The sequence below is a fragment of the Glycine max genome, chromosome 20 (genome assembly GCF_000004515.6).
Source record: "Glycine max cultivar Williams 82 chromosome 20, Glycine_max_v4.0, whole genome shotgun sequence".
In the NCBI taxonomy this organism is placed as follows: domain Eukaryota; kingdom Viridiplantae; phylum Streptophyta; class Magnoliopsida; order Fabales; family Fabaceae; genus Glycine; species Glycine max.
This window is the reverse complement of record NC_038256.2, coordinates 46438984-46458006: the sequence shown is the minus strand read 5'-3', so window position 1 is coordinate 46458006 and position 19023 is coordinate 46438984. Positions and strand designations below refer to the sequence as shown.

At 33.9% G+C, this 19023-nt stretch overlaps 2 protein-coding genes and 2 pseudogenes across 3 annotated transcripts; 2 read left to right on the top strand and 2 right to left on the bottom strand.

The window, feature by feature from the left end:
- Positions 1-1260: 1260 nt before the first annotated feature.
- Positions 1261-5277, bottom strand: LOC100782616 (uncharacterized; annotated as a pseudogene).
- LOC100778682 (UPF0603 protein At1g54780, chloroplastic) lies at positions 5233-7510 on the top strand. The gene is made up of 3 exons (XM_003556451.5): positions 5233-5873; positions 6081-6273; positions 7129-7510. Exons 1-3 carry the CDS (start codon positions 5433-5435, stop codon positions 7374-7376), a joined length of 882 nt encoding a protein of 293 aa, XP_003556499.1. The 5' UTR covers positions 5233-5432; the 3' UTR covers positions 7377-7510.
- Positions 7511-7895: 385 nt separating this feature from the next.
- On the bottom strand, positions 7896-10804 carry LOC100782078 (GDSL esterase/lipase At1g54790-like; annotated as a pseudogene).
- Positions 10805-11795: 991 nt separating this feature from the next.
- LOC100778142 (uncharacterized) lies at positions 11796-18353 on the top strand. 2 transcript variants are annotated; one of them, XM_006606440.4, is made up of 12 exons: positions 11796-12038; positions 12171-12211; positions 12353-12453; positions 12561-12641; positions 13608-13687; positions 14222-14273; positions 14618-14707; positions 16000-16068; positions 16206-16307; positions 17139-17207; positions 17319-17375; positions 18092-18353. In XM_006606440.4, the coding sequence occupies exons 1-12, from the start codon at positions 11959-11961 to the stop codon at positions 18197-18199; spliced, it is 930 nt and encodes a 309-aa protein (XP_006606503.1). In that variant the 5' UTR covers positions 11796-11958; the 3' UTR covers positions 18200-18353. The 2 variants fall into 2 exon arrangements, with proteins under 2 accessions (XP_006606503.1, XP_014628368.1); XM_014772882.3 differs by having other exon boundaries at positions 18075-18353.
- The last annotated feature ends 670 nt before the right edge of the window (positions 18354-19023 follow it).

The window sequence follows — 19023 nt, the reverse complement described above, 5'->3', positions numbered from 1 at the left end:
TATTGGCAGGTAACGTTGACTTGAGTGTGACAACAAACTGCAAGTCATATTTTTTTTTTCAGAATTATTTCTGAATAATGAGAGAAACCTAACCTTCACGCAATAAATTGACTAGCTGTCTATATTTCCTTGCCACTCCTATATTACTACCTCTGATCCTTTATATATATAAAAAGAGGAACATCTTTTTTTTCTAATTATAACAAATATAATCTTGATCTCAAAACTAAGACACTTTTCTTAAAGCCAAAAAAAAGGCACTTTGCCAGCGAAACGGAATTTGGTAGTACGTACAAAGAGGCTCAAAATCAGTTATTCTAAATGCATTTTAAAAATATTATACCCAAACACAAATCATTTTTTTAAAATCAATTCCACCAAAATCTAAAATAAAAATGCACTCTGAGGTACTGCTATATGCATCTTATATTTTTATTTTCTTATTTAAATCTTTATAGTAATATGTATATATCAATACCAAGATATTTTTTTATTAGAAAGTGAGTTTGAGTGTAATTCAAATCTATTAGTAAGCTCAAAAAATGAGGATTATCCTATTTTTTAGGCTCTGATATCATACTAGGATTTGGATTAAAGTTTAACTCAACCTCAAAAGTTAATTCATAAAATTAAGATTTCTTCACTTGTATATTTTATCTTAACCTTATCTCAACACCTATTTTTTTTCAATAATGTTTATATGAATTATAACTTTATGTCCATATTAACTCATGCACACTTTTAAAATAATGATTCTCTCTCAGTTTGATTAATGCAATTTATGCTAATTTTGTTGTGCATATTTTAAGCTTGTGTTGTGTATCTCTAAGTTCATGCCCGTATGATATCATATTTATGTTTTGGGTCGCATTTGTGCTTTCTAAATCTTGGTGCTGCATTTATGCTAAATAAGAGATAAGAGATTAGGCAACTTAAAAATAGTAAAATACTCGTTCATGCTGAGCAACCAACCAGTTCATTTAGAAAAAGTAGTCTAAGCCGAGTGTTCATTAATATTGTTTTTAGTCAGATTGGTTAATTATTCTTTACTGAGTATTATGTATGCATTTGATGTCCACTGATCTCTCCCCTCACTCGCAAAACTTCAGTACACTTTCATATGAAACGCTTGATATACATCATCAAATGAAAGAATTAGGAAGGTAAAGCTTATGGGTTATGATACAAAATTGGTAAGAGAAATAACTTATTACACTTCTCATTTGACGACCAATAAGTAAGAATAGAATCATACCTTAGTAACTCATAAAAATAGTAAATGCATTTTATCCAATTAAATGTCAATACTTAAATCAAAAATTCAGTAATCAGTAAAAGCAGTAGCCTCACAACATTCAACAGAATATTAATTTGATGTCCAATGCATTGTTAACTACTTTTCAACTTTGACAGGCAGCTGAGCACCCAATGAAATTGAATCGTGTGTCAAGATTACTGCAGTCTGCAATCATGCAGGGGACAAGTAGAGAACTGCTTCAAATCAAAATAATAAACCATTAATTTGGAAGCTAGAAAGAGTCGTACAGAAGCAGTTAAAAGTAGTACAAGAAGTCATTGTTCTAGCCATAGTTGTGATTTTCTGTATAATACTATAACAACCTCAGTTCTCAGCAGCTGGATTAAACATTACTTTACCCCAGGCTTCAGCTTCAAACACAAATTTAGACTATGAAACAGGGAAACGACTGGTCTTTAATACTCTATGAAGTTTATATAAAAATCTTGACTTAAAATAGAAGACAGAATTACACTACTTGTCTACATGAAAATATTAAAAACCATATCACTGAAGTGTTGAAATAATGAGTTGACATACCCAGCTAAAAAAATTCAGCACATGGCCACAGAAGTTTTAATGATATTGCAGCAGAACGAAGTTTTACACCATCACTGTCCCACTTGGACTGTGGTGCAGTTGCTCCAGCAATAAAAGCCTACAGAATATAAGGACCTGATGTCTTACTTTTCTGTAATTTATGTTGGTGAAAATATAAAAGTGATTGACGTGCAACAGCAAAGAATTACTCCTTCTAGTCTCAATTATAAGCAAAAAAAAAAAAAAACTAACTAACTTCACAGTTCACACTAATTAAGAAAATTAGTTATCATCATTTAATTTTGTTAATCCCACTAACAAAATAAGTTTTCTTCCCAAACTATCTTTGATTGGAAGTTGATATCAAGAAAATGATCATTGTAAATAGAATCCCAATTAAATAAAGGACATCTTGGAGATGATCTCATTAAATATAGTAAAATTAGTTGGGACTTGCTGATATTTGAGACCAAAATATATGGATTTTTTGTTGCTTACATTTGAGACCGGAGGGAATAATGGGAATGTTCTCTATTGGCACTGGGTCAACTAGCAAAAGTTGATGACCAATGATACTCCTGCCATTGCATACCCAATCAAGTATATGTGGATGGGTTAGTTATATCATTAAAATGCTTGTAGTAACAAACCTTTCCACTGCTGATGCCTGTCATCAATGCTACGTGTTGGTTATCTCTACCAAATTCATAGAAATAGTAAGTCCTGAAATTATAAAAGTCAATAATGCATTGGAATTTGATGCAATAAAAAAAAAATCAATGGTATAGAGAGTAGACACATAAATAGGACTGGTTCCAGATGAAATAAAAATGGCTTAAAGGATTAAATCACACATCCAGAGTTTTCTTCACTAGCATTTTGAGTATCCAATCAAACAATGGGAGAAAGGGTATCAATGCTGTATATTTATAGCCTTCTGTTCTATGATAATCTTTTTTTTTTTTAAATAACAATATAGAACTAAAAAAGAACTAATTCATGTATTTTATCCTAAATAAGGAGGGAGCCTTTGGTGTATATAGTTCCAGTAAGTTGAAAATGAACTTACGTAAAACCCTCATCTTCCTTTATTTTTATTGATCTTGCAGAATAAATTTTTGAGCCTCCTGCATTCACATCATGAGCAAAATGAAATACTAAAACCAAGAACTGAGTAAACAGAAAGAGTGACGAAGCACATCATATCATTCAAATAACTAAATGTTAGGATATAACAATCTGTAACATAAAGATAAACTTAGAACAAAGTCAACTTCTTTCTGAACCTACAAAAACATGTATACGTTTTAAAAAATTGTACCTGGAACAAAAATTTTTGCTGCTTCCTTCAGAGAACCTAAATCAGTTATATTCTGAGCCTGTTCCAATCAGTGACGAATATGTAAGTTCCTTGAGGAATTCACATCAATAATAAAAAATAGGAGTAGATCTAATCTCAGTTAACAGTGACTTGTCATAACACAGGCACAAAAGCCTGATGGCTGATATACTGTACTGTACATTAGTGCATGTGTTCTCTTAGGACAAAGACATTAATGAGAGCTTCTGATAGTTGAAATCATGTCGAAGTAAAGTGATAATAAATTACAAGGATTAGATCAGTTTCTCCATCCTTTATGAAACTATTATCAGTAGCAAAAAGTTCCTAATTTTAGTCCTAGTTCATAAAAAGGAAAAACTTGCAATAAGAAAGAGTCTAATGCTAACTCAGCATTGAACTAGAAAGGAACCAAATGGCAAAAGGCAAACAAGGGTTTCTGATGTACAGATAGCAAAATGCCTTGCTTGTCTGTTACTAATTACTCAACCATTGTGAAAATTTTATGCCGTGTGTGTATGTGTATAATAAAATGTCATTGACTGTCCAATTACCTGTAAGAAGGTGATTTTAAGTTGATTGGCTGGCCGAGTAACAACACTTAGAATCTCTGATCTGTTTCAATCACAGACAAGATGATCATGTTTCCTTCTAAAAATACACCAGTGCAAAGAAAATAGGGAGTTGGGAGTTTGATATAAAAAATACCCATCGGAAGATGCAAACCGTGCTGAAAAAGTCTGTCTTTGCCTTGTCCCCATAAAGAGACTGTCCAGCATCGAAATCCTGCAAGCAAATGGAAGCCTAGCTCATTCAACTGAAAATTTCATAATGTTTCAATGCTTTGTTGTTAAGATGCAGGTTCTGGAAAATTAATATTACAGTGGTGCATCGTGCATTATAGACACCTTATTTAACTAATAAGTCTATCTTATTGAACTGTCTTCAACCAAAAAAGGTGACTTAATTAACTATTACATCAAACTTCAACTAACCGAAACTGGATTCAGCTGAGTTACACAAACCTGTCATTAGTAAAAGTTATAGGCAACTTAAAGTTTCTATTAACACATTTTGCAATCATTTTCCAATTGTAATTTTCTAAATTACAATTTACCAAGTTCAACAATAAAAAAAATGACTAATAAAGAATTAATCTACTTTTGAGTCATTTAGGAAATTACAATTAAAAATTGAGAGAGAAAAGTAGTTAAGTGCACCTCAGGTTCCATGATATCCTTAAACTCTGGTGGGACTCGAATGGCAAACCCATCACCGTAGAACTGAAACCAAGATGTCGTGTTTTCAAAGCTAGAAAGAAGCGATTTGGACGGCGACGACTCTTGAGGTGAAGATTGCGCAACTGAGACTTGAGGAGTTAGGCCAATGCCAATGCAGACGAGAGGAGTTTGAAGGATGAGGTTCCGTTTGGCCCCACAAATTATGGGTTTTGAGCTGAAAGGGAAGCGAGGTTTGGTGTTGTTGGTGATGCTGATGAGATTGGAGAAAAGAACGGCCATGAAAGAAAGTGCATGGAGACAGTTATCATCAGTTTCAGCTAAAATAAATTGCTTTTGAAATTTTCTCAATTCAGGGGCACTTAAAGTCACTGTAATAAGTAAATTTTATTTATTTCTTTTTAGGAATTCTTGTATCTTCCATCATTTCCATGAGGCACAATTATACACCTGAATCCACTAGCGTGAGATTGTCAAGTTTAATTAGAGATCTCCACCAAAAACATACTAATGTTCAACACTTCACAAAACTTTAATTGATTTTATCCAATTCAAATGAGATTGTCCCATCTAAAGAAAAAAAAAATATTATAAAAGAATTATTGTATATGACAAAATATTTTTTCTTTTGAGTATTTATCAAAATACATTTTAGATTCTAATTTGAGAGAGATTCTAGTTAAACTAAAACAACTATATATGGGTTGATCTATGTAATATGTGATAATAAGTTTTATTCATGAATCATGCAAAATAATATATCAAAAGTTTAGCATAGATTTATTTATATTTATCTATCTACAAACGCAGGCTCACTAGGGGGAAAATAGAAAGAAAAATGGAAAATTTATAGTTGTGGACCAAAAGATCCACATGGCTAATAGACGTTATCCGCTTTCAGACACAGCCAACCAATCCAGACCACCCGAAATCCGAACCAAATCATAGGACAAGGAATGATGTGGAAGAGAAGAAGCACACTTCTGCACTTGAAGTTGAATCCTTGCTGATCCCCATCATGGGAACTATTTTTCCTCCTCACTCTCTCTCTCCACTCCTCAACATCAAACCTTCACCCTCAAGAATTCTCTTGGCTCCCTCTCCGCAACCCAAGTCAAATTCTCTCTTTTGCTCGAAACCCATTGTTTCTAGTCTCAGAAAGAACCAAACTTTATCTCCTAAACCTTCATCAGGCACAAGCTGGTTGGCTCATGCTCAACAAGGCCTAGCAGCTTTGGCTATCTCCTTGGCACTCAACTTTAGCCCAGTTTTGTTCAATGGCAATGCACTGGCATCTGAGTTTGATGTACTTAACGAGGGTCCACCCAAAGATTCTTATGTGTTTGATGATGCAGGAGTGCTTAGTAGGGTAACCAGGTCCGATTTGAAGCAGTTGTTGTCTGATTTGGAATCAAGGAAGAACTTCCGGATCAATTTTATAACTGTTCGAAAGCTCACGGTTAGTTACACAACTATGTGCTTAAATAATGAATTATGAAACTTTCTTTCATATGTTTCCACATGATGTGCTGTGAAGAAGCATTGAGCTTGTTGTGCAAACTTGTTCATGTTCTCTGCCATGCAACTAAAGTGAAGCATGAAAGGACCAAACAAAATGCTAAATGCTAAATGAAATGTTTTGATAGTATAATGTGGTTGAATGCAGAGCAAAGCTGATGCATTTGAGTATGCTGACCAAGTCTTGGAGCGTTGGTACCCTTCTGTAGAAGAAGGGAACAAGAAGGGTATTGTGGTGCTTGTCACGAGTCAGAAAGAAGGAGCAGTCACTGGTGGCCCGGCTTTTGTTGAAGCTGTGGGGGAAAAGATCCTTGATGCTACCGTCTCAGAGAACCTTCCTGGTACTTGCAAGTTTGTATTATTTACAAGAGTTTAATTGTCATAGTACAAAGATTTCTATAATATACTATAGGATTAGGAATCTACGACTTTTAAAGTAATTAGGCTTAATTACTAATTTGATTCTTATACATGCAAATATTTACATTTTAGTCTCTTCACTAGAAGCTACTTGTTTTAGTCCTACACCTAAGACATGCTCCCTCTAGCCTCATATATAAACAAAAATAATTAATTTCACACTAATTAAGAAAGTTAGTTGACATGATTTAATTTTCTTAATCTTAAGTAAAAAATAAAGTTATTTCTATAATGTTCTTCATTGAAACTTACTATCATGAATAAAAAAGAGTCATTGAAAATAGAATTAGAATTAAATGAAAAGTATTTTAAAAATGATAACATTAAATATGACAAAATTAGTTAGATTTACTTATATTTAAGTTCAACATATAAGATTACTCTTTTGCTTATATATGAGTCTGGAGGGAGTACTTGTTTTAGTCCCTATGCATATACTTTTTAATCCATTTTAGTACATACTATTTTGGATAGGAACTAAAAGAGATTAAAAAGTGTATGTGTAGATATTAAAACAAGTAATTTCTAGGTGTAAAACATAAAAATTATCCAGGTATAGAGATCAAAAGTCATGTGCCATGACAATTTTACAATATATCATGACAGTATATGATTGAACGAAAATATAAAAACCTTTATATTGTGAATGTTTTCTAATTAATTTCTATTTATAAAACTTGTTGATCTTCTGAAGCTTTACTCAGTAAGGAACAGCTATAATCATTTTTACTTTTTGAAGGGGTACAAAACTACCTATGTCTGGTTTATATATGCAGTATTGGCTACGGATGAGAAGTACAATGAAGCTATTTTTAGCACTGCTAAACGGCTAGCTGCTGCCATTGATGGGCTTCCAGATCCTGGTGGGCCAACAGTTAAAGACAACAAACGTGAGTCTAATTTCAAAACCAAGGAAGAGACAGAAGAGAAGCGTGGACAATTCACTCTTGTAGTTGGAGGTTTGTTGGTCATTGCATTCGTTGTTCCTATGGCACAGTACTATGCCTATGTATCCAAAAAATAAGATAATATTACTAGATCTCTTTTTCAAATTTTCACTGTTCAAATTCAGATGTATAATGTACAGTTGTAACCATGCTCATGTCACAATTGAGTTTGCGAAAGCTGAAGAATAAGATGGCAGTTTTTGCTTGTAAATGCTATTCTGAAGTATATATGCATTTGACCATTTTTATATGCTGGTTGGCGATCTTAAGTCAGGTAGAACGAGTTATAGTTCCCTGCTCCTCTTTCAGTTTCCTGTTGAGTGTACTTTTTTTCTTCAATAAATCTAATATAGAACTGGGGTTCCTAATTCCTAGCTTTGTACATTGCATTAATGTATATACTTTAATGCCGCCTCATAATATTATGAACTTACAGGACTTGGGAGATTCCTTAATTTTAACCAAACACTTTCAATTTTTAGTTTAAATACTTTTATGATAAGTCCAAGTAAGCTCCATAGAAACTCTTTCACTGACTATGTCACAAAGTGAGTTGAATCAGTCTTAAATCATATATGTTTGTAAGACCTTAACTGTCAATCAAGGTTACAATCAGCTGGTAGTTTCACTAACCAGCACAGAAAGAATAAAACTATTATAACAGTAAACGGATAGGGATTTAGAACTTGAGCTAGAGAAGGAAGGGCAATTTGCCTCCCAAAAGAGTGTTGGAGTAGTTTCCTGTGAGAATTTGTGATGCCACATATTGATTTGCAGCCTCAATGTAATGAGTCCCGTCCCAGATTACATACACACTGCTGTCATTGCAACCTTTTGCTGTTATTGTGGTTCCATCCAAGATCTTTGCTAGCCCGCATGAAGCTTGACTGTCAAAGTTCAATGTTTGCCCCAACAAATACTTATGTGTTACAAAAGAAACTATGCCAGGTTTATCCTGATTCCTATATTGACCACTGACTTGGACACACTTCTAGCATTTTAAGGATTGTAAACAAGTGCTGCAATCACAATGATTACAGGGTAAAAAGAGGAAGGAGACTCGGGAGAAAACAAAGCTCAAAAGAAGAAGAAAATGAATTCCCATGGAGTGTTATGTAGTGTATGTGCAAGTCGTTCTTTTATATTCTTCCATTGTCAAATCATGTCACAGTGATGAGTAATTAAAAGACTATAGTAAGAAGTATGAGTAAAACAGAAGTTGCTGCTGCATGGGGCACATCACACGATGCCAAGGCCATATCACAATATGATATGAGGAATTTAAAATCTATAAAAATAAACATCAAAATCTCTAGGAAACAATCATCATCCAAAACTATATAGCAAAATCAAGAGTAAAATGGAATTAAGATGAGGCAACAATAAATGTTTTAAGTTACTCTCACCATATTTAGAATAGTTTGCAATGAGGTTTGATTTTATGGTAAAAACATCAACGTGTAACATTTGCATCTGGATACTGGCCCTTAAATTTACTACGAAAAGCTTGAAGCTGTGTATTTGGCCGCTTTATTGGGTGAACTAACACATCCTAGTTCATCAAGCTTTGAAGGATTAGTGCCAAATTTGGCAACAACCTGAGGCAAGCATCCGAGTGGACCCGTGTTATGTATCCAGAAATTCCTAGCCCCGCTGTCATACAGTTTCTAGCACACAAATCAGAGAGTGAATGCTAATCTCAGTAGAACTATTTTATACTTTGGAAGTAAAGAAACTTTTAGGAAATAATTTGAATAAAAATGCACTAATTCATATTTTATTAGACACAATGAAACCAACCTTTATTCCAGTTTCAAATTCCAATAGATTGTTGGAATTGAGGCAAGTATTTGGTCCAATGTTTTTGAATAAAATGCACCATCAAGATCGTTCTGGCCTATGTCAAACATGTATAATCCCTTCTCAAAATAGTCTTCAGTTGGGACGTACTGATCAAATTTCTTTCCTGAAACTTTATTGTGATAATTTTCCTTTAAATGAATGAATGTCATAAACAGCAAACTAGATTTTGAAACCAAAGTAATGAGAAGACACTTGATTTATTTGTCATATACCTTGAAGAAATTGAAGAGACTGAGCTCTGAATCTCAGAAACTGAAATACCTGAACCTCAAATCCAAACGAGCTGATGGATGTGGCAGTGGCTGGAAGGATAGTTGAACCTGCTGCTGCAAAGTTGCATCCATGCTGAAAATTTGGCAAACCCACTGAATCCATGTAGGCATTTAAGAATGGAAATTTCATCGAATCCACTGCAATGATCAACCAAAAACACATGGAACTATCATGTCAATGCAAATGATACATGTGGTGGTGGTGGACATGGCTTCATGTTCATCATAGCATGGATGATTTTCAAGCCTTCTAGAGTTTCCTCTTGTTCCAAAACACTTGTTACATATGCTTATGGCTTAGGTACCTCACATATGTAACATTAGATGGTTTGTCTGGCAAGTCATATACTTATTATGGAAGTGAACCATTGATATATTATATCAATAATTAACTTAATTCGATGTATAATCTTAAAATAATCAGTGAGGAGCATTGCCAGTAACATGCCCTCTCAAAGTTACATTATGGACCAACCGATTATGGATCGTCCGAACAAGCGCCCCCGTCTTTTTGGCTTTGACACTTGAGGGGCTTAGGACCGTCCGATTGAAGAGGGGTACGCTTATGATCCTTGGGCCCAATATAGTGGAATCTAGAAAGCACAGTAAAAAAAAATAGGGTGTGATTCCCCTTGGTCACATCAGATCATGCATAGAAGAGCTTACTAAAATTTCTTGAGTTCCTAACTGGCCTTAGGACTTTCTTGTACATTAACGCATTAGATGTAAGGTCCTAAATTTTAGAGAAGGAATATTAAAAGGTGAAATAAATGTGAGCATTAAGACTAATCAAGATTATTGAAATAAGTATAAGACAAATTCATGAAAGATTAGAAACTTACTTAGGAAGTCAACTATGACCCAGATGGGGTTTCGAAGTAATTTTGTCCATAAGGCGGGACAACTAGAAATCCCATTCCTGCAGCCAGTTCACCTGTGTCTGAGTTTGAATCACCAAAGTTGAAAACTGCTGGGTAACCAAAGTCAACTGAATTTGCCACAGCCAAGCATATACAAAATGTGACAACTTGAAAAGCAACAACATTCTTAGAATCCATGGCAACTCTCACTTTATTTGTGCCAAACACCTATAACATAGGTAGACGAATACCGATTATAGCTAGCTTTATGCATGCATTGCATTGCACACCCAGAATCGGTTGCTTCAAAGTAAAGTCCCGATAACAAAGGAAAAGCTTGCTTATGATAGTAAGAAAGCAACTGAATCCAAAAGGAAACCGTTCCTTTTGCTTTGCATTGCCATGTTACTATCCTTATACCGTTCAAGAAAACCAGACTTAGGTATTGCACTGTTGAAAGACTATTGCATAAGTTTAAGACTTAAGAGATGGTTTGTCTTGCATTTGGATGCGTGTAATTTGTCTTAACTAGCATCTCCACGAGACAATATTGCTTCAACACTATGGATTCCGTGAGCCTTTACACTTAGCAATCACAACTGTGTCCATGCAATCCAATGAGAGTGAAAAGACAGATGCATTAGCATTAACAAAGTCCACATTTCTCGGTTTGTGTTATATGCTGTGATGTGTGAACATATTGATCCTTTTATTTAATTATTTCTTGTTTGGGCTACCCATGAGCTAATGTGCCAAACCAGCAGCAAAATTAGATTCGTGAATTATTTAACAGATTCTTTTGAAGAAAAAACAAAGTCTTGTGCCAATATTAAAAGATACAAATTAATTTTATCAAAATGACTTTATGATGATGATGATTTTGAACAATTAATAAACGGACTGGACCTCACGTGAAGGAGTATACCCCCCTTTTTTTCTAAGTACACCCCCAATCCCCCTTTTTACATCTTAATTATCCATTATACCCTTTTTACTTAAAGGAGTACACCCCTTAGAACCCATTTAAAGAACAAAAATAATATTTTAAATAGGATTTAAAGAACACTAATGATAAGATGAAAATAAGACTAACAAATATAAAGATGTAAGATAAGCATTTACAACTTCAACAATCTTAAATTTATTATTACAAGAAATGTCTTTCTAGAATATCATATACCTATTCTGAAAATGTATTTCTAGAACTAGTTCCAAAAATATATTTCCAGAATAGATATATAATATTTTAGAAAGGAACTTCCGGAAAGGAAAATGGGTTCTCAGGGTATAATCCTGCAAGTAAAAAGGGTATAATGGATAATTAAGATGTAAAAAAGGGAGATTTGGGTGTACTTAGCGAAGCAGGAGTGTAAATAGTAAGTGCCAATGTCCAACCACAGCCCAGGCCTAAAATACTCAAATTGGAGCCTCCTGGACAGGCCCAACCTGAGGATAAATGGGTATACTATTCTATTGGCCCACTCGAATTCATTCTGAGTAAATTCTAGTTTTCTACTATTTTTTTTAATCAAGTTAAAGGCTTAAACCCTTGAAAAACCAGAGAGACCTGTGTTGTGGTTCAATCTAGCATAGATCGATCGATCATTCATCTGTGAATAAAAAGGTGTAACTGTGACTGTAATGTTTCTGAATCGAAGCTGAAAATGATGACGCCGTTCAAACGCTTACACTTAGTTCGGACACTCTATCGTTCATCTCAGATTGGAGAATCTTCGTCGTATCTGTGAGTAACACTACTTTCCATGCTTTCTGAGAAAAATACATCTTCTTCATGAAAGCCAAACGGTTGTTTTCAGCTTGAAATGAATGTCATTATGCAGTTTTTTCTATGATTTCGGTGTGTTTGAATTTTCAGGCTCGGCAGCTGCAAGAGTTATTCCTCTGCTCTATCAAACGGTAATAATCTCTTTTAACATTTTGTTGTTGTTTCGTTTGGGTGCGAAAGGGATTTTATAAGAGAGATTTATGCGTATGATTCAGAATTGGTTTTTGAGCTTCAATTTGTTGACAGTACGAGTTTTTTTTTTGCTTGATCAGGTTCTGAGGGTAATTTCAGGAGCTTCCATTCCCATTTGTTAAAGGGCCAAGATGGTTTTCCCTTTGCTGGTGTAAAATCTTTGACGCTTCGATCTACAATGGTAAATATTCTTGAACGTGTTATCTTATCAAGACAGTGATTTTTGGGATTTGAGTTCCTAAATTTCTTGTGTCTTTTTCTATGTGTTTCTTTTCTAACATTTCTTAGGCTGCTGAGTTGTCCATTTTCATGAACAATAGGAGGATGTTAAGTACTCAAGTCAAAGCCTCAGCACAAGCGCGACAAGTGGTAATTCTCTCTTAAGTGTCTTCTTCGTTTTTATGACACTCAAGCATTTTCTGCTATTCTTCATGGTATATGATATATACTAGCATTGTCCAATGTATACTTATTGTATTGGATTTATAAAATTTACTTGATGAGTTTTGTTGTATGAAGTAAAGTACCTGTTTCCTTTATCTTTCAGGTATAGTCTTTAGTTATGGAGCTTCTGATGTTCTGGTGTTTTTAATTGAATTGTTATTGTCTCTCTCATTTATTCCCTTCTTTTATGCTGGGCTATATAGCCATTTATTTGACTATTTGAATTGAATTACTGGATTTATTATCTCATGTTTCCTTTCTATGAAAAAAAATACCAATTGATGTAAAGGGATTCTTCAAAAAACTGTTTTTTCTACTCTTCGATGGGATGATGAGTGGAACCTAAGACATGCAGTTTATGGCTATAGCTAAGGCATTAAAAAGATTTTGATCATTTGTAAATTCAGAATATTTTTGCAACATTCAAAGCAAATTAGCATTTCAATTGGCAGACCACATGAGAACCGTCCATCATTAACAACTTGGATATGCTAGATATAAGAACATGCACCTAGTTTGTGTGTTGTTCTCTAAAACAGTCACCTAGAGAGTTGATGATTAGATGGATTTCAGGTTACCCTCTTATTTGAATTTGCATTTATCTACTTAACAAAATCTGTCATTATAGTACTCTTAAAAGGATAATGTAACCAAATTTGATCTATGATGACAGTCTGTGGTCATTTAGAGATTGTTCCATTTCTGTTTTCAGTTTTAAAGATAAAAGAACAACAAAAAATTGAGCATTAATTTAGCTAGTTTTAAAAAATTGATCTTAAACAAATTTCAAAACAGTTTTAAAAATTGAAAACAGAAACAGATATCAAACAAGGCATTATTTTGCAGATCAGATAATAACTTTGATGCTTTGCTGACATATCATTGATGCAGGGACAACAAATATCCCTATCAAGTCCTGGATTTATCTATGAACCTTATGAACCTCGTGATAAAATCCCATTTTGGAAGAGGTTAGATCTCTGGTTTTAAATCTCCATGGTTTATACATGGCTTTTTATCACTAGCATACTCTCTAAAATTTGCATAGCTATTTATGGGTTTGTTTTAACATTTAGAATTTTGGGTAAAATATGTCTTTGGTCCCTCTAAAAATATCGAAGTTTGGTTTCAGTCCCTCTAAATTTTTTTGTCTATTTTTCGTCCTTCTAATTTTGAAATTCACCACTTTTGTTCCTCAAGCACTATCTAAACCACTTTTCATCCCTCTATTAAGCTCTATCTAAACCACTTTGAAGACCAAAAGGTTGTGCGTTTCAAAATTAGAGGGACAAAAAACGGACAAATTTTTTTAGAGGATCCAAAACTGAATTTCAAAATTTTTGCAGGGACCAAAACATATTTAACCAAGAATTTGTTACACCTTTTTCTATGTATTTTGTTTCACCAATTTGATGTGCCTTCAACCTGTGTATAGCATTATATTTCCTTATAAACTATTATAATTATGTATCATGATCTTATGTATAATTTCTCTGATGTATCAGATGGTTCACTAGAAGTGGTTTGAGAAGAACAAAAAATGACATCATTCTTGAGGTGATGATGTATATAACTTATTTTAAGTTTGGTTTGCACTATTCCCCCGGATTTAGAGAATAGGGCCTAACTATAATGTAATAATTTTTGTTGATCGAAATTGTTCTTTTCCATTCTTTTCTTTTACCCCAATCTTGGAGAATTACAGCAGATTGTTGCTTTCTTTTAAGGAGGAATTCCTTTCCTCTTTTTGATGTCCATTCTCTCCTAAATATCTCTTTTATGAGAGATTAGGAAAGGAAAAAAAAAATAAAATCACACTGAAAGTACTGAACCTGGACCATTTTATTTTAATGGATGCTATCAATAACCTTAATCAAGCTTTGTTTTTTGCTCTGTTGCAGCTCAAAAGTGCCTATGCTATTGCAAAGTTAAGAAAAACGGGATATTCAAAAAATCAGTTCTACAATGAGGCTGCCAATATGTACAAGGAGGTTTGTACCTGTTGTATTCTGTAATCTGTAGCCTTTACTAAGATTTTTTTAAAAAAAAATTCATAGTGACAACATCAAACAACAACCAACCAACGAAGTATTTTCCCACTAAGTGGTATCAGCTAAATAAATCAAACTACACTATTTTTTTTTCTGTCTTACGACTCCTTCTTCCATTTGATAATGATCTTTTATCAATTGCCTCTTATTAGTTTAAGCTACACAGTACTACTGTAGAACTAAAAGGAATTATGAAGAGGAAAAAATAGTGCATTAATTACACTTTTGGTCCCTCTAGCTTCAAACAAGTTCTATTTTGGTCCCCCTAGTTCCAACTTCAATAGTATTACTCTCATATTTTTCAAAATGCAAATTGATATAAATAAATTCAGTCTTCCATGTGCCCCATTATTTCTATGTCAGCAAAGATAGTGTCACATTTGCAAAACTAGCTGGCATGCCAACATCTTTGCTTCTGGGGCTCATGTTTGCTGGTGTTGCACTATCTCTACTGACAATGGTGATGATGTGGATCAGTTCCAAATCAACAAGAGTGTCATATGACATGGGTCTACTTTACATCAATTTGTTGAAAACTAGAGGGATCAATTTTTAATTAATTTAATTTGATACAAGTGATGAAAATTAGTAAAAATAATTAATGATGAATACTTTGCTCAGAACATTCAGTCTTTATATAAACTTGAAATCTCTTTTGGTTGTTGAGTTACTATTGTGATGATTTCAAATTCTTACGTACTTGATTTTCTCATTTGTCATCCATCAGTGTAATTGAACAGATTATCTGCCTGGTAAAGAATATATCTAAATGGCATTTGATGCCTTTCTTAAGAAACAAATTTACTTCATCTATTTTGTGTCTCTGCACCTCTGCCACACCTTGTGAATACCGGGATTCAATGCATGCAGTTTCTTTGACAGAATGTAGATGCATGATTGTTATAATTTAATAGATTAGGAGAGTGCATTGTGAAAGAAATTGAAGGGAGGCCGTTTTGTAGTGATATTGTCACTTTACATAGTGTTCGGGGGAATCAATTTAAAGAAATGCCTTGAAGAAATTAAGGGCAGAACAGAAGACATTGATCTCTGACCTTTTGATGTGTTTCGAATTTTCACCTGCAACGACCATTTATCTTCACTATTTCCTGGCAGTTTCTTTATTTTGCATTGTAGTATGTGTTTTGTTCTGTTTTGAATTTCTTCTCCTTGATTTCAGTGGGGATGTCTTTTTTGCCCCAATGCTGATGTTTCCTTTTTCTTTTTCTCAGATAAACACTCTAATAGCTAAAGGTGACAAAAGAACATTAAGGAAAGCAGTTACTGAGAATATGTTTTCTGTATGCTTCAGTTCCTTTACGTGATTTTATTAGTGAATCTGAGCTCTGATACAGTTTTGTACAGTTTTTGCATCAATAATTTCTAAAGAGAATGTAGTTTAATTTATGAGATCTTGTGTTTCATTTTCTTGTCCAAGGCACTTAAGAATGAAATTAAACAAAGAGAAACTGCATGGAGCAGGGTATATTGGGAAATGGTTGAGCCTGTTGTTAAGATTCGGACTTTGCGTGCACGTCTGGTTAGTATTCTTCTGCACTGTGTTTATACTTTGGTCAAGATATGATGTGACAACTCAAAATGTAGCACAAATATGAAATAAGAGAAAGAACATCTGCCTTTACTGGCATTTGGGTCACATCAAAGAGCTGACATGTCAACTTGCTAACATTGAGGCATCACTGATCAAAATCTGGTCAAGCAATATTAGACAGGGTTTTGTTTATGTAATGGGTGATACAAATAGAACAAACTAGATGTTCTCCTAATATCTAGAATACCATTCATCTCTGGTGTCTAGATATAAGGACTGTATATCCCTTTTGTATTGGTACCTCTGGTACTGTTTCAATTTTATATATATATATATATAATACATTTATTTTGCTGATCAAAAAAAAAAAAACTGATCAAAATCTGGTCCCATTGGATCAAGTAGGAATAATATTTGCTTTGGTAGGATGTATTGTTGGAGGTGTTCTGACCATTTTACAAGTGAAAATTTTGAAGTTAATTTCTTTTTGGTTGTTGGTATCTTTGTAAAGTTTCTCTGGACATCTCCCTGGAGTTACCGGTTATGTCTTGTAGGCACCATGAACAAAAGCTTAATTTTGAAGCTTTTTCATAGTTTCTGCTGCATAGACCTTTTCTGGGATTAAATATTTAAACAATTTCATTGTATATAATTGATATTTTTTTGCTTGAAGTATTAATTGACCAGGTCCTGTAGCAGCTAATATATGATGCTGAATTGTACTATCACTCTTTTGCACTCACGTGTGCACATATTTTGAAATCAGTAATTTGCTTATCAATATAATGATTTTTGTGCTGATTTTCTTTTCAATTACAGATTGGAGTTGATCGGAAAGACCTAAATAAAACATTTATTCAACTTACACTAGAGATTTTGGCTAAACAGGTTTGCTTAACATTAAAATTAGTCCAATCCCAGAAAACTTATGCCATGGTTTCATGAGTAAAAGGAATTTCAAAATCTCAGAACAGTGAATTAATGTTATATTAATTGCAGAAATTTGAAGCATATGACTCAAAAGGTTCTGTGGTAGCTGGAGATAAAAGCAAGGAGGTAATGATAGTTGGGGCTTTTTTTTATTGCTTTCAACAACAGCTTTTGTCTTTTAAAATGTGTCTCTTAACACATTTGAAAGTGTTTGTCCCATTAAAATATTTCAGTTTTCCAACAGTTTGTCTCCAGGGCACATAAGCAAGAGTATTGAAGAAAACAGAAGAGGATGAGAAAACATCTCCTAACTATTTCTGCTTTTTTTAGAACACTTATTTTGGAAACAATTTTCATAGCTTAATAGTATTTGGATGAAAAATTAATTGCTGACTAGTGCGGGGAACCATTTTAGATAACAGTTTATAAAACAAAAAAAGTGATAAGAGAATCAAATAGGCTCTTAATTTCTGTTTCCATTCCATTCTTGTGGAATTCCTGGATATTCATTTCCTTTTTCTTTCTGCCAATTTTTCAAAATGCATTAAACCATCAACGAAAAGATAGTCACTTCTTTCTTCGTTGGCTTTTATTTTCTTGCTCATTGATAGAGGGAAACAGTTTGGAATCAATTTTCTGTGGCATGAATTATATAGTAGGCCACTCATTCGTTTTCTATGAAATGACAAGCTGCTTTAGCCGAGGGAACTTCATACTGTTTTAAGCATGCATCCTTTTGACCTCCAAAATCAATTGTTTACTCAAGTTCAGTGCATTGCTCTTTATTTTGGATAAATGTCTTCTTCCTTATGCCCAGATTGCCAGTTTCCTATGATTTCCAGGTTCTTGTCCGTGATATATGGGTATTTGAGAAGTCTATGTTTCATGCTGGTGCAACCTGGCGTCTGTGTGGACGGATATCACCAAAAGCATCACAGTTATCTCCTTGAAAAAAGAGACCAAAGTTTATGGTTGTTTTTTTTTATTAGCCAAAGTTTATGATTGTTAGATGTTCCGATGTTGTTGAGCTGAAATCTTACATTTGTTTGTCACTGGAGCCTTGTCCTCTGAATAAAATCAAATATAGGTGTAAACCTATGCAAATTTTGTTGTTCGAATGAAACTCATTTGGAGAGGGTTTTTTTTTTCCTTCCGTCGTTCTCATTAGTTTCTTTCTTGCTGGCAAACTGGAAAATAATGTATCGATCAATGGAAACCATGCAGGAAAGGAATTCTCCAACATAAAATATTAATAAAATAGTAACCGTGGAAGAATGGGCAAAGTGATTCTATTCTCCAACCCTGCTAATAATTTGGAAAGAGACACTAAAACAAGCCTATAAATCTTTGTATTTGTGTTAGTCCTGATTAATTGTATCGCTAAAGTGTGCTCTTGCTACGCATTAAACTTGATCAGAGCGGGGGAGATGCAGTATCAAGCAATGCCTTCTTATATTCTTGCTTTCTACTTTCAGATTCAATATTAACTTTATAAAGACTGTAAGCTTTTTGGATAACATCCCTTCTAAGAAAAGCAAAGAATATCTTCCAAATATTTCAATATCTACTTCCTGATTTAAACTTCTATATTCCTAGTTCACGGTGGGATTAACTCTTCTTCCACCCTTTTCACATCTTTATCTGTGGGTAAGTTTTGGCAGATGGACAAAAGAGAATTCCATCTTCAACCTATGGGCATCTGTTACAGGCTCTATCATTTCCTCACGAAAGCTCTGGCTTCGCAAGCGTTGAAGACAGTGACTTTAGGGTGTTC